This window comes from Orycteropus afer, unplaced genomic scaffold, assembly GCF_000298275.1.
Source record: "Orycteropus afer afer isolate SDZICR_OR568_19922 unplaced genomic scaffold, OryAfe1.0 scaffold00213, whole genome shotgun sequence".
NCBI classification, from domain to species: Eukaryota; Metazoa; Chordata; class Mammalia; order Tubulidentata; family Orycteropodidae; genus Orycteropus; species Orycteropus afer.
Window position 1 is genome coordinate 2,215,141 of NW_006921800.1, and position 15,409 is coordinate 2,230,549.

General features: G+C 36.9%; 1 protein-coding gene across 1 annotated transcript in view; it reads left to right on the forward strand.

Annotated features, from left to right (window-relative positions):
* The window catches only part of LRRC7 (leucine rich repeat containing 7), a 601,965-nt gene that overhangs the window by 543,397 nt on the left and 43,159 nt on the right, over positions 1–15,409 (forward strand). Inside the window, 1 exon segment of the mRNA XM_007948315.2 lies at positions 1,260–1,352. Within this exon segment, the coding sequence (XP_007946506.2) occupies positions 1,260–1,352 (93 nt within the window).

Genomic DNA, 15,409 nt, shown 5'->3' on the forward strand with positions numbered 1-15,409 from the left:
GGAAGGAAGATTGGGAAATCTACTTCTGTAGTGATACCGCCTCGGAGAACAAAGGAGGGGTTGCTATGAGTCAAGTCTGACTCAACGGCACATAACAACAACAACTGCATATACTAATGCAGTCTTTTGATTTTTTTCTTAACTACTAGTTTTTTGTCTGCTAACTTCTAGTAACACTTGGTTCACCTAGTTCTAGTACTTGTTCTGTACTTAAAAGTTCTAATAGTGTATTTTTGTTTTCTGGGTTTGTTGGTTTTTTTTGTTTTGTTTTGTTTTGTTTTGTTAAGTCTCCAAAGTGTATTCTGCTTCAAGTTGTTCAATCATCTGGGTCATCTTGTTCCAATTCATATGAAAAACTAGCATTTTCACCACAGCTCACACACATATCCTCAGCTCAGGTTCATCAAGAACTCTTGTGTTTAACATACTTTAATTTTTTATTTAGTGTGTTTTGGAGGTTATAACACAGCACTCTACAATATTGGCCTTAACAGTCCTAAAAGTATTGGCCATTCCCTGTCATGACAATTTCTTACTGATTGTCTCCTTATGCCTGGTCTAGGCTGACCTACCACCATATTCTGGACCTCTTTCTCTAACTAGACTTCTTCACAGTGTCTCCTCTTTCTTGTAAGGTCCCTAACTCCCTCAGTGGCAGCCAAATCAGAACTCTATTACTGAGTAATTCATTCTTCCTTTGTTTCTCAGTATCAGGTTATGGCCAGATGTTCTCCCCTTTTTCAAAGTAAAGAGCGTGCTGTGTGTTAACAATTATTGTGAAGATGAACTGGATTACTCTCCTAGAAAGCAGGAGCAACTATTTAAATAGCCATTTTCCCTTCAAACTATATTTGAAAGTTTTCTTTCATTTGCTCATATAGTTTTAATAATTAGTCTGAATACATGAGCATTTACGATAGAAAGCTAAAATAATATGCACAAACATTTAAGTGTTTCTAATTTTTAAAAACTGGTATCCAAATGTAGTCCACATGGTAAATTCTGAATAAGTACTGATCAATGTTTGCTGGCCCACTAAGTTTTAAGCTAGTTTCAATCATAACTAGTAACTATGGAAACACTAAACATTTTGTTAATGTTTGTACAATGGTCATGACAATGTTATACTGCACCCAGTCAACATGCTAACCCTGAAACTTACAAGAAGATGGTGAATCTGTTCTATGGAATGTAGTTATTTGAAGATATTTAGCTTTGTTTCACATTTATAACTATTTTTTTGTATATTTTTTACATAGTTCTGTGTGAGAATAGAAAAGAATCCTGGCCTTGGATTTAGTATCAGTGGTGGAATTAGTGGACAAGGAAATCCATTCAAACCTTCTGACAAGGTAAGAAGTGAATTTCTTACTGACGATTTTAATTATAAAAACAACATCTTCTACTGCTGCAAGAAAATTTAGTCAGAAAAAAAAATGTATTTTTACTGGGCTTTAATAAGCTATGAAGCCAATTAAAAACTTTTTCAACACAGGGAAATAAGACTTCACCACAAAGCTACATATCCTAAGTACAAGAAAATTATATTTAAACATTTTATTTGAAAGAAAAAGTTGTTTTTTTTAAAAAACCTCACAATTGTGTATGTTGTAAAGAAAGATTTATAGACAATTTCTAACAAGTTGCTTCCAAAAGGTTCCGTTGTAAATCACTTATTTGGGATTTTTTTTTTTTTTTTTTTCCCTCATAGCAAGAGTGATAGTGATTGGATGCCAGGGCCCACTGACTGACATCTCTTTAGCCTATCATGTTCCGACAGGGAAGTATTTCACTAACAGAATTCTAGAACTGAAGCCCACAGATAAATTTTCTATGAAAAGATCAGTTAACATTGGCAGAAGAATCAGGCCCTCCTTCCCATGTTCATCCCTGCTGGTCAAACCATGGGATAAAGGTACTCGAGCACATCAACACTAATCTCAACCACTGCCTAGGCATCCAACATGTTGCCCACACTCATGTGTGGTCTGCCTGATTCCAGAGTGGGCTATTTGAAATATTTGTCTAAAAAAAAAAAGTTTACCCTGAGCTATATAACCTGCCCTGATATCATCAGTGTTTAATGTTATCAGCTTCGAATCAATAATCAATTATAGCTCAATGATGACTAAAATTATTTACTACATAAAATTATTATGTAGTATTATAAAACTTTGGGTGATAAAAAAGACAGAAATTGGATATGGATAAAACCTTCCCAGGCTCTCAATTTCCCTTTGAGTCACAACATGGTGCCAACCCTTTTAACTCACCACTGTGAAAATAAAATAAAATAAACCACAATTCAATTTCTGATGATGAGACCTGTTTCTGAAAAAATCTGTCACCCTTAACTCTGGAGTTTTCTGTGGCCTGAAGCAGAGCCTAAATCTCCTTGTTTTGCTTTACTTCTTCCCAATCTTCCTATGTCTTACAAATTTCCTGTTGCACTTCCTTTCCTTCTGGGAAAAAAAAACAAGAGAAGGAATTGGACTAAAAGGAAGAGTTTTTCACACTATATGTATTAGGAAGGAATAAATGTGAGAGAAATCAGTGAAAAGAGATGCAAGCTCCTTGGTTAACTGATTGGAGTGGTTATTCATTTATAAGGAATGTGTAGAGGCAACCCTATCTAACCAGAGGAATTCAGTTAGAAATATCTGTGCTTAAATAGCCACTGCATTTCCATTTAAAATGATGTTGAGAATAACCTTTGATTTAGTAGAATTAAAATATTTATGGTTTAGCAGTACAAATTTATTAAACCAAAAAGGTAAAAGTTTGAAATTATCAGAAACATATGATGGTATTTTCAGTAGCTCCAAATCCTTATGTCTTATTCCTCCTGACTCTTCCTTTTGTCTTTGGTTTTATATTTCCTCTAAAAGTAAACCCATCAGCCACTCTCCTCGGAAAGGTTGGGTAATCTACTTCCGTAGTGATACTGTTTCGGAAACCCAGGGAGGGGTCGCTATGAGCTGGGTCCCACTCGACGGCACATAACAACAACAACAACAAAAGTTAATAACCTTATTATTCTTAAGATAGTTGAAATTCAAAAGTCATGTATTCCTCTCCTTTCTCATCAGTATACAAATCATCTTACTATATAGTTGAAGGGAGCTCTGGTGGTGTAGTGCCTAAGGCACTTAACTGCTAACCAGAAGGCTGGTGGTTCAAATCCACCAGCCACTACTCGGAAGGAAGGTTGGGTAATCTACTTCCATAGTGATACTGCCTCAGAAACCCAAGCTATGAGTCGGGTCTGACTTGATGGCAGTGTTGTTTATATATATATATATAGGAGCTCTGGTAGCATAGTGGCTAAAGCACTTGACTGCTAACCAGAAGGCTGGCGGTTCAAACCCACCAGCCACTCCTCGTAAGGAAGGTTGGGCAATCCTACTTCGTAGTGATACTGCCTCGGAAACCCAAGGAGGGGTCGCTATGAGTCGGGACCAACTTGACGGCACATAACAACAACAACAACATATATATATATAAATATATAGGAAGGAAACTCGATGGCACATAACAACAACAACAATATACATATAGTTGAAATGCATGGGGTAATAAGTATTTTTTTATTAAGGATGAACAGATTGATAAATAGTCAAGATGTAATACTGTTACATGTCTGCTGTGGTTTTTTAACTGCAAGAGACAGATCTGAGACTTTCAAATCATTGCTTGTATTTCTTCCACTATGATGAAACTGAACACTTTGTAACTATTGTTTTAATTTCTTATTTGTAACATTTTGGTAAGACTGAATTGTTTCCATGACCTTGAAATTTTCTTTTTTGATTACATATAGCAGGTATAGAATTTGAATTGTATAATGTGTCCATTGCAAGATTTCCCCTCAAAATCAGTTTGTTTGTTTTATCTGACTACTCTATAAAATACTAAACAATTTGAAAAATGAATCTCTATTATTGCAAAATTAATGGGACTAATCAAAAGTTCCAAATCTACAAGGACTCTTAAGACTGCTCTGAATTGATTGACCTCTTCTGGTGTTACATCAAGCATATAGTGAATCCATGCTTAATAGTATTCAGAGGATCTAAACACACTGACTCTGATAATTTACACAAAAATTTAGTCCATTCACAAAGAAGGGAATTAATCTCTTGGAAGTTCAATTGCATTTATTTTACATTGACAAAGTTCATCACTCAATGGTGTCCCATTTTTGCAGCATTTGCTTAAGATTTACACTAGAACCCAGGCTTATATCTCCCCAAAAATACCAAACAGTAAGAAAATGAAAATGAACAAAAATCCTCCTCTCTTCAATGTTGAAAAAACAGACTGTTGTCTGATTTATAGCCGGGGTTAAGAAGAATGAAACTAAACAGAGTTTTAAATTCAATAGATACTGCCTGATCCTCAGATGCTTTGTAAGCTTCCTAGTTATGTAAAAGCTTAAATTTTAATATGAAACATACTCTCTTCCAATAAACAAGTAGTGAATTAGAAATATTCTCAGAACCACACTGTATTCTTTTTACTTACAGTTCATGGATGTTTGAAGGTTTTATTATGCCACCAAAATTCTAAGTATCCAAGAACATCTGAACGTCTTAGATGCATTGAGGACTTTCTATATGAACATGACCAGTATATTTGTTCCATTCTCTATTATTATTGATTGGAACCACTGTTTCGGCCAAAACGTGAACACTAGGTGAGACAGTATCCAAACTAATTATCTGGTATATAGCCAGAAAGGGATAGCCTGAAATTGTCATCCCCAAAGGCTGAGAGTATAAGACTGCAGCAAAAGTGAAGTGAACTGTGTTGTTCAGTCTGGCAGAAGTTCAAATCTAAATAGTGAGGTGGTGTGGCATTACTGAAAGAAAGCTCTAAGAACAACTCAAAAGTTAACTGAAGCTTTAGGGTGGATTCAGGATTACCACATTTAGGGAACTATTTTGTACCAGACACTGGGAGCTTAAAACATCTGATCTAGCGAACTTAGCCCTCCTTCAAGATTCCAAGATAATCCTAACCAAATACAATCTCCATGAGTTGAAGGGTTGGAGCACAATTAACCCTGCAGTTTACATACAATATTCTCATCATTGTCAGGATAATGTTTAATAGGGGAACAAACCAATTCATTCATCATATGGTTCATCATGTTTGGGTTCATTGGTGAGTGAAAATTAGTCTTACATGCTTGGAAAGAGAAAACTGTAGAATACTGGACAGAGATGTCCAATGTAATGCTTACTTCTACCCTCCCAAAGCAATAGATAGTAGCCATGTTCTGATTTATTATAACTGAAAAAAATTGCTGTCAAGATGGGAAGATGCTTCAGAGAGATGAAAGGTTTTGATCCAACAAATACAATGTAATAGTAAAATCAATTTTAAAAAAGTAGACTTTTATTAAGTATCTACAATGTGATAGATATTGTATTGTTTATATGCATGAATTTAATCTTCATAACAACTTCTTTTAGTTGACTATTATTATTAATTTCTATTTACTGAGTTCCCAAGGAGTTAATTAACTTGTCCAAGGTCATATAGTTGATATATGGCAGACAAGATTTGAACCCGAATTAATCTGACTTCAAATCTGTTTCTTTTAATAAGCACTATTTAACACATTCCTCTATTGGCAAATGCCACTTAGCAGAAGAGCCACATGCCAAATTATACCCTGTAGAGTTGAGACTAATGTGATATTCTAATATTGAAAGTATTAAAGGGCCTTCTAATTAGTCATAGTCTACATACTTGCTTCAACAAGTTCTTGGAAGTCAGCATGTATCCACAACTGAAGCTAGTAATTAGGAGGCTAGTGTATGGAGAAGATTGTTAAGCAGGTATATAATTTTTGGACTAAGGTATTAGTAAAATGGTGTTTCTATCAATGGAGCAAGCCACAGTATTCTTTGCCTACATTCAAACATTCATAAAATAAGAATCCACAACTTCAAAATTGAAGGAAGTTACTACTTTAATTCCCACAGGATATTGTTAGAAAGAAGAAACTGATTAATGGATGACTGATACTATGCTGGGAGCTCTGGTGGCATAGTGCCTAAGACATTTGACAGCTAACCAGAAGGCTGAGGTTCAAACCCACCAGCCACTACTCAGAAGGAAGGTTGGGCAATCTACTTCTGCAGTGATACCGCCTCGGAAACCCGAGGAGGGGTTGCTGTGAGGCAGATCTGACTTGACAGCAGTGAGTTTGGTTTGGTTTTTTGGTGGTACCATGCTGTTGTTGTGATTTCATGAAGCAATCCTGTATTCTGAAAATGAAAGCATTTTTAATGATGTATTGACAAAGTTCATCTCTCAAAGACTATTATCTCTTTTGAGCCACTCGCAGAAGGGAAAGCTAAGTTCTTGGATTTTAAAGATATTAGAGAATATTCATAGCCCCTTTCTCTACACACTCTGAAGGCATAACACTGAACAATCAAATGAGAAATTATCCAGTCATAAGTTCAAAATAAAAGTCATATTATGGATCCAGCTTATCCTCACAGGACTTGACAGTTTTATATATATATACACATACACACACACACATATGTATACCCATACATATATACATACACACACACTCACATATACATATATATACATTTTTTAAGGGCCAAAGAATGTCTTATTTTCCACAATTTGTCATAAATACCCAAGCTCCACAGATGCCAGAGAGCCCACCCATATTTCCACTTATCTGGGCAATCTGGATGTAGCCACAGAAATGATTAAAGAAACAAATCCAGGTGTTTTTCTAAATACTTTAACTTGTTCACATTATTGATAAAATCTTCCACCAGGGAAAGAATATTGGAGACATAGAAAATGTAAAATATAATTGCCAATAAACTCTAAATATTTGTTCTATAATTTTAGAATAAATTACTATAACTCATTCTACATTACCTCTGACTTGGACTCAAGATGCCAAAAATGGTCTGCAGCAGAGTTTAATTGCCCTCTCACCCCTAGAAAAAAATATAGCATTCTATTTGTAGAGATGGGTATTGCATCAACTAAAGTGTTTGTATGATTAATATCAAGAAAAGATACACTCCTTGGAGAGAACAATCATAGGAGAGAGAAGGGCTGTGTGTGCACAGGGAGACAGCTCAGGGGCAGGAGTGCATGGAGGGATGGACACAGGGAAGAAGTAACTATTGGGAGGAAGTAGGAGGGGAGCTGTTGCATTGGGGTTAACTGTAGTCAATGTCATGAGAAAAAGTGTATGTGAACTGCTGTATGGAAAGTGAATTTGCTCTGTAAATTTTCACCCAAATCACAATTTAAAAAAAAAAAAAGAGAGAGAGAGAGAGAAGAAAGAAGGATTGGACATGCAGAATCAAAGCATTTATTTGATACCTTTGCCTGGGGATAAAACAATATCCAGAGGCATGATTGGCAATGGTAAGTTAGAAAATGCACAAGAATAATTTTCCAGTTTTGCTCAGCCTCATGACATTGGATGATTCATAAACAAAAGGTTGCAAAAGATACAGTTTTGACTTATAAAAAGGTACATATCATATGTCAACTTTCTGTCACATATTCCCCATGGATATAAAAATCAAGAATACCAAATATGTTTGTCTAAAAATCCATTCAGCATATGATTTATATTTATTATACAAATATTAAACTACTTATAGTACATTCCTACTAGACAAATTTAAATTATGTTACCTGTAAAAATAAATTTGTTGTTGTTATGTTGTTAAGTGCCGTCGAGTCGTTTCCAACTCGTAGCGACCCCATGCACAGCAGAACGAAACACTGCCCGATCCCATGCCAGCCCCACAATCCCTGCTATACTTGAGCCCATCATCACAGCCACCATATCAGTCCATCTCCTTGAAGGCTTCCCCCTCTTTCATTGACCCTCCACCCTACCAAGCATGACATCCTTCTCCAGGGAATGGTCCCTTCTTACAACATGACCAAAATAGGTGAGATGAAGTCTGGCCATTCTTGCTTCCAAGGAGCATTCTGGCTGCACTTCCTCCAGGACAGATCTGTTAGTTCTTTTAGCAGTCCACAGTACTTTCAGCATTCTTCGCCAGCACCACAACTCAAAAGCATCAACTCTTCTTCGGTCTTCCTTATTCATTGTCCAGCTCTCACATGCATACCAGGCGATTGGAAATATCATGGCTTGTGTCAGGCACACCTTAGTCCTCAAGGAGATATCCTTGCTCCTCAGCACTTGAAACAGTTCCTTCGCAGTTGACTTTCCCAATGCAACACGTCATCTAATGTCCTGACTGCTGCTTCCATTGGCATCGATTGTAGAACCAAGCAATTTGAATTCCTTGACAACCTCCATCTTCTCTCCATTTATTGTGATGCTGCTCATTGGTCCAGTTGTGAGGATTTTTGTTTTCTTTATATTGAGATGTAATCCATACTGCAGACTGTATTCTTCAACCTTCATCAGTAGGTGCCTTAAGTCATCCTCACTTTCAGCAAGCAAAGTTGTATCATCTGCATATCTCAGGTTGTTAATGATTCTTCCTCCAATCCTAATACCACGTTTTTCTTCATATAGTCCAGCTTCTCGGATTATTTGCTCAACATATAGATTGAATAAGTGTGGAGACAGGATACAACCCTGACACACTCCCTTCTTGATTTTAAACCATGTAGTGTCCCCTTGTTCTGTTCAAACGACAGCCTCCTGGTCAAGGTACAGATTCCTCATGAGTACAATCAAGTGCTCGGGAATTCCCATTCTTCTCAATGTTATCCATAATTTGTCATGATCCACACAATCAAATGCCTTTGCATAGTCAATAAAACACAAGTAAACATCTTTCTGGTATTCCCTGCCTTGAGCCAAGATCCATCTGACAACAGCTATGATATCCCTTGTTCCACGTCCTCTTCTGGATCCGGCTTGAACCTCTGGAAGTTCTCTATCAATATACTGCTGCAAACGTTTCTGAATTATCTTCAGTAAGATCTTACTTGCATGTGATATTAATGATATTGTTCTATAATTTCTACATTCTGTGGGATCACCTTTCTTTGGAATGGGCACAAATATGGATCTCTTCCAGTCAGTTGGCCAGGTAGCTGTCTTCCAAATCTCTTGGCATAACTGAGTGAGTGCCTCCAATGGGGCATCTGTTTGTTGAAATATCTCAATCGGTATGCCATCAATTCCCGGAGCCTTGTTCTTTGCCAGTTCTTTCATTGCAGCTTTGACTTCTTCCTTCATTACCATTGGTTCTAGATCATATGCCACTTCCTGAAATGGATGAAGATCGATCAGTTCTTTTTGGTACAGTGACTCTGTGCATTCCTGCCATCTTCTCTTGATGTTTCCTGCATCGTTCAATATTTTGCCCATAGAATCTCTCAATATTGCAACTCGAGGCTTCAATTTTTTCTTCAGTTCTTTCAGTTTGAGAAATGCTGAACGTGTTCTTCCTTTTTGGTTTTCAGACTCCAGGTCTTTGCACATTTCATTATAGTAATTGGCTTTGTCTACTCGAGCTGCTCTTTGAAATCTTCTGTTCAGCTCTTTTATCTTTTCATTTCTTCCATTTGCTTTAGTGATTCTCCACTCAAGGGCAAGGTTCAGAGTCTCTTCTGTCATCCACTTTGGTCTTCTCTTCTTTTCTTGTCTTTTTAGTGATCTCTTGCTTTCTTCATGGATAATGTTCTTGATATCTTCCCATAATTCATCTGGCTTTCAGTCATTGGTGTTCAATGCATCAAATCTATTCTTTAGATGATCTCTAAATTCAGGAGTGATATATTCAAGATCATATTTTGGCTCTCTTGGGCTTGTTTTAATTAAATAAAAATTAATTTAGAAATATATAAAATAAATAATTTCTAAATTTATTTTTATAAGTAGCAATTTAAATATTTATCCCATTCTTAATTCTACTTCAAGTGGTTTTGTAATACAAAATAATTTGGAGAATCTATGATTTATGTGAGAGTAGCAACATTCAGAAGCAAGGAAGAAAAATCAATTGTGTATAGATTGTTCTCTAGAATAAATTTAGAAAGGAAACTAAACAGACTTAATTCTATAAATAAATCTGAATTTTAAAAAATAACTTTCAAAGTATAAAATTGTTTACAACATAACTGATTACTTCAGATGCAACTTAGTTACATTGATGTTTGGGGTTCAAAATGGCACTTGGTTGTTTGAGGAGATTAAAAGTGAGATCAAGTAGTTTATATATATAGTAAGACCTATGAAAGCTGAAACGTGTATAAGGTGGAAAGATTTCAGGGAAGCAAAATTCAAATATTTTCCACTAATATGGAGTGATATAGAATTGGTAAGACCTGGAAAAAAACAAAGCAATCCCATCAAGTTATAGTGCTCATAGATTTCACTGTATATGTATATTTTTAAAAGTCTTTTTGCATATTCTATTCTTTCTCTCATGATGGAAAAAAAAGATCTCAATCTATTCAGAAACATTGGTAAAAATGTAGTCTTCCTAATCTCCTCTTAACAGTATTCCTACAAGTGTGATCCACTCATAGGAAGCTTTTCAGAAAAGCATCAAAGTGTGCTTTAGCCAATTGGAAAACATCAGTGTCTAAACATTCGTAATATAAAGCACAGGCTTGATTCTTCAGGAAAATATCAGTGGTGCACATACCTGAAAAGATAAGGTGATTAAAAAGTACATGTTAAACAAAAACATTGGTTAAGACATTTTAATTAATTCAACAATATACTTAGAAAATCACTATAATTGTGTGTAATTTTCTGTGTGATATTTTATAATCAACAGTACAATAGTTTGTCAATAACTTAAAGCCCAAGTGCATAGCCAAGTGCACTGTTGGGATCATAGATTACTCATGTTCTATCTGCTGCATCATTAGCCATTTACCATGAAACAAAATAAGCAAGGGAAAAAATACTGTGGAAAAGGATTTAAAATTTTTTTAAGGTTGTTGCTATTCATTGGAAAAATGTAAAATACTGAAAACACTACTCAGTCCAAATAATAAAGCATTTAAAATTAATTTATAAATAATATCTTATGTAATTATTAAGAAGAATTGATGGTCCATCAATAAGAAAAAGTTAATTACAAATTCTACCAGATCTTTGGGAATGGTGTGAAATTTCTATTTACAAGGTTACTACACGTTTTAAGTAGTACTCCAGGCACCTCAAAGTATCTCCACTTTAATCCTTAAAAATTATATAAATTAGAATTCTTGAAAATATTATGAGGCACAATTAACAGAACTAAAACAAAACAAGGAATAAATAAAAAGGAATACCAGGTCTCTGCCTATAGAAGTATTGTTTAACTTTTTTACCTATATAAATTTGAAGATAGTTATATAGATCTCTCTTCAATATCAGCACCATCCAATTTTTTACCATTCTACTCCCAAAGTTATTCCATGTGCCAGGAAGTGGAGAGGAAGGCATTTTATCCCCTAACCCTTGCCCTCAAAGAATCACTAATAAGGAAAATAAAAACCCACCACCCACTGCTACCGAGGCAATTCCAACTCATAGCAACCCCCATAGGGTTTCCAAGGCTGTAAATCTTTACAGAAGCAGACTGCCTCATCTTTCTGCCACAGAATAGCTGACAGGTTTGAACCACTGACCTTCTGGCTAGCTGCCCAATGCCTTAACTACAGTGCCACCAAAGCTCCATAGGTAAAATATAGAATCTATATAACCCTTCCTGGTAAGAAGATACTATAGAACTTTAATATTTGTGGTTTGTATTTGTATTAATTTAGTTTCCTCAGAAGCAGAGCCTATCATGGGTTTTTTTTGTGTGCTATCAGGTGACATCTTTAAGGGAACAAGGGAAGCAGGATAGGGCCCCACTGGGTGCTCTGCAACATGAATGGACTGCAGAGTTTTCTCACCTCAAGGAGGGAAATAGTCTCTTGCACTTGGCGTATATCACTCACTGATTGGCTACCTCCAGCAGGAGTGTGTAACTTCAGAGCTTTTATTTCCCTGTGAGGAGGCTCCAGGCTAAGAGCAATTTTCAAGAGAAGGGTTCAGATCTGAGCTGTTGACAGCACTTGTGGGATGAGTGCAGCAGTCTGATGAAGGGAATCTGGACAGGACACCAAGAGTTTCCATTGCAGTATTATGAAAACAATAGATTTTTATTTCATCTTTCAAACTAAAAGCACTTTAGTACCAGTGATGCTGATATGTCTCCACCTAAGAGAATAATGGGGAGCACTGGTGGTGCAGTGGTTAGAGCATTTGCTAATCAAAAGGTCGGCAGTTTGGTGAGGGTGTGGAGAGATTGGGACTCTTATACATTACTGGTGGGATTGTAAAATGATACAAACACTGTGGGAGATGGTATGGCGATTCCTTAAAAAGTTGGAAATAGAAATACTATTTGACCAGCAATCCCATTGCTGGGTATATATCCTAAAGAAGTGAGAGCCAGGACACGAATACTTAAATATATTCACACCCATGTTCATAGCAGCACTATTCACAGTTGCAAAGAGACGGAAACAAACTAAGTGCCAGTCAATGGAGGAATGGATAACCAAACTGTGGTACATACATACAATGGAATAGTATGCAACACTAAAGAATAATGTAGAATCTATGAAACATCACATAATGTGGATGAACTTGGAGGACATTATGCTGAGTGAAATAAGTCAACCACAGGACAAATATTGTATTAGTACACTATTGTAAAAAGGAAAGGTTTACATTTGGAAGGAAACTTTCTTTGTTGGTTATCAGGGATAAGAGGGAAGAAGAGGGAAAATTTCTAGATAAGTAAGAGACAGGTATTGATTTGGGTGAAAGGAAAGGCAATATACAAAAATCGAGTTGCCAACACAATAACACTAAGGGAAAGGAAGACACAGAGAGGTACACAAGAGGTATGGATAACAAAGATAACCCCTTTTACATACACAATACTGCACTATCAGTAACAATAAATATTAATCTATAGGTGGATACATAAGTATGATGCAGGAACAAGGTTCTTACCACCTGTGGCAAGTGGATCCAGTCACCAACACAGGTTGAAGTAGAAAAGCAAAAGATTTATTGAGTATCGATACCCAAGGAGACAGAGAGAATCATTTCTCTAAATAGTCTGTCTCCTTAAGCTGAGAAAGGTTTAGGGTTTTTAAAGGGAATAGGGCTACTTGATAGGTGGGTTGAAGAATGCTGATAATGTGTCTTGTTATCAGGATGAGTTGTCTCTTCCTTGTGAACTTTCTGTTATTCTGGTCAGCGATGCTGTTCTGGTTTCCTAGTGCCATTCTAACAGAAGATAACCACAAATAGGATGGTTTGAACAAACAAGAGTTTATTCTTCGTTTTTGCAGGCTAGAAGTCTGAGTTCAAAGTGCCAGGCTCTAGCAGCTGGGTGAAAGTCCCTCGACCTTGGGCTTCCACTCTGCCTCCTGCTCCCAGCCCACTGAAGCTGGAGGCTTTTCTTTACTCAGGCAGCTGCTGGTTGCTGAGGCTGACAAACCCAAGGTCAACTAGTAGAAAGGCACAGTCCCAGTATTACCAAACAATATGGCAGGCCACTAATTCAAGTCTAGAAAAAGTCCCAAGATCAGCAGGGCATGGCAGGCTGCTGACCAACAATTTGGCTACATGAAGGGTACAAGCATGCCATAAGCTGTAGACCATTCCCAAAGCTGCTCCTTACATACAGGAAGCAGACCACAACCCTAAAACAGCTACTCAGCTGCTCATGGCAGATTCTACCCTGGAGTTGATTGCCAGTCTCATCATGGAGAATCACTACCACCAGCTGCCTAGCCACTCAAAAACAGGCCCAGCCAAGTTGACATATAACCTTAATTACCACAGATGTAAAACCAGCCTTGGTCAGAACTGTTTTGCAAACTCTTCATACTTTTCTGGAAAGATTAATTCTAGAAGCAGGTGAGAATGTGGGAGTAGGGACACTCAAACCTCTTGGACCACCAAGAATGTCTCTGTTTCCTCTTTATCTTGGCTGCTCCAAACTCCATGTCTCTCTTCTAAGGGTTGTTTTGCCCCATGAACCACAGTAATCAGCTGAAACAGGCCGTGGGGGGTGGGGGGTAAACTGTATGCTCAAAGGAATATATAAACAGAAAAACAATCCTAAAGAAATTATTGTCTGTTAAAGGGTCAACTAAGGAAGGTTGGGCAATCCTACTTCCGTAGTGATACTGCCTCGGAAACCCAAGGAGGGGTCGCTATGAGTCAGGGCTGACTCGACGGCACATAACAACAACAACAACATTCTATTTATGTAGAGGAAAGGAGAGGAAAAAGAAATAAATAGGAAATTGATCTTTGTGATTAACATCTGCTTTAATCCTGGCTGTTAATTTGTTAATACTTCTGCAGTTTCTTAGTAAAAGACTTCTCTGGTTCTTTAACAGGTAGACAAGCTAAATGATCAGTTAGATCTAGACAAAAAGGAATATATAAATTTAGCATACTATATTTCTACATACATATTTGCATATGTTATAAGAATGTCCATATATATAATAGAGGTAACAGGACAAAGTTATAATAACTTCTTAGCCACAGCCAAACACCCTGAGAGAATGAGTCACTGGGTCCATGGGCTCAGGACCATGGTCACAGGGGACATCAAGGTCGATTGGCATAACATACTACACAAAAACATTGTTCTACATCCTATTTTGGTGAGTAGCCACTGGGTTCTTAAAAGGTTGCAAGCAGCCATCTAAAATGCAACAATTGATCTCTCCTCATCTAAAGCAAAGAGGAATAAAGAAAACTAAAGACACATGGAAACAATTAGTCCAAGGGAGAAAAACATAGAATAAAACTCAAAATCATAAAAAAGACCAGGCTTAGTGGTCTGCTACAGACTGGTGAAATCCCCAAGACTATGGCCCCTCATCACCCTTTGGGCTTGGAATTTAACTTACTCCTGTGACTTCCAGCCAAACAATACACAGGTGTATAAGGTGAACATTTACACCAGGTAGGTCTACTCCTTAGAACAATCAACCATGGGAGATCAGAAGGCAGTTTTTGCACAGGGAGATAGCTCAGAGGACAGCAATGCATAGGAAAGGACACAGAAAAAGGTAACCAGAGGAAGGAAGTGGGAAGAAAGCAGTTACAGTCTAGGGACTGCAATCAATGTCATGAACAAAATGTGTATGAACAGCTGTATGGAAAATGAATTTGTTCTGTAAACTTTCACCCAAATCAATTTTTTAAAAATTTTTAAAATAAAATTTATGAAAAAGTCAGCAGTTTGAACCCACTAGCCACTCTACAGGAGAAAGATAAAGCAATCTGCTTCCAGCAGATTTACAGCCTTGGAAACTATATGGGACAGTTCTACTCTGTCCTAGAGGGTTGCTGTGAGTCAGAATTGACTTGGTGGCAGTGAGTTTGTTT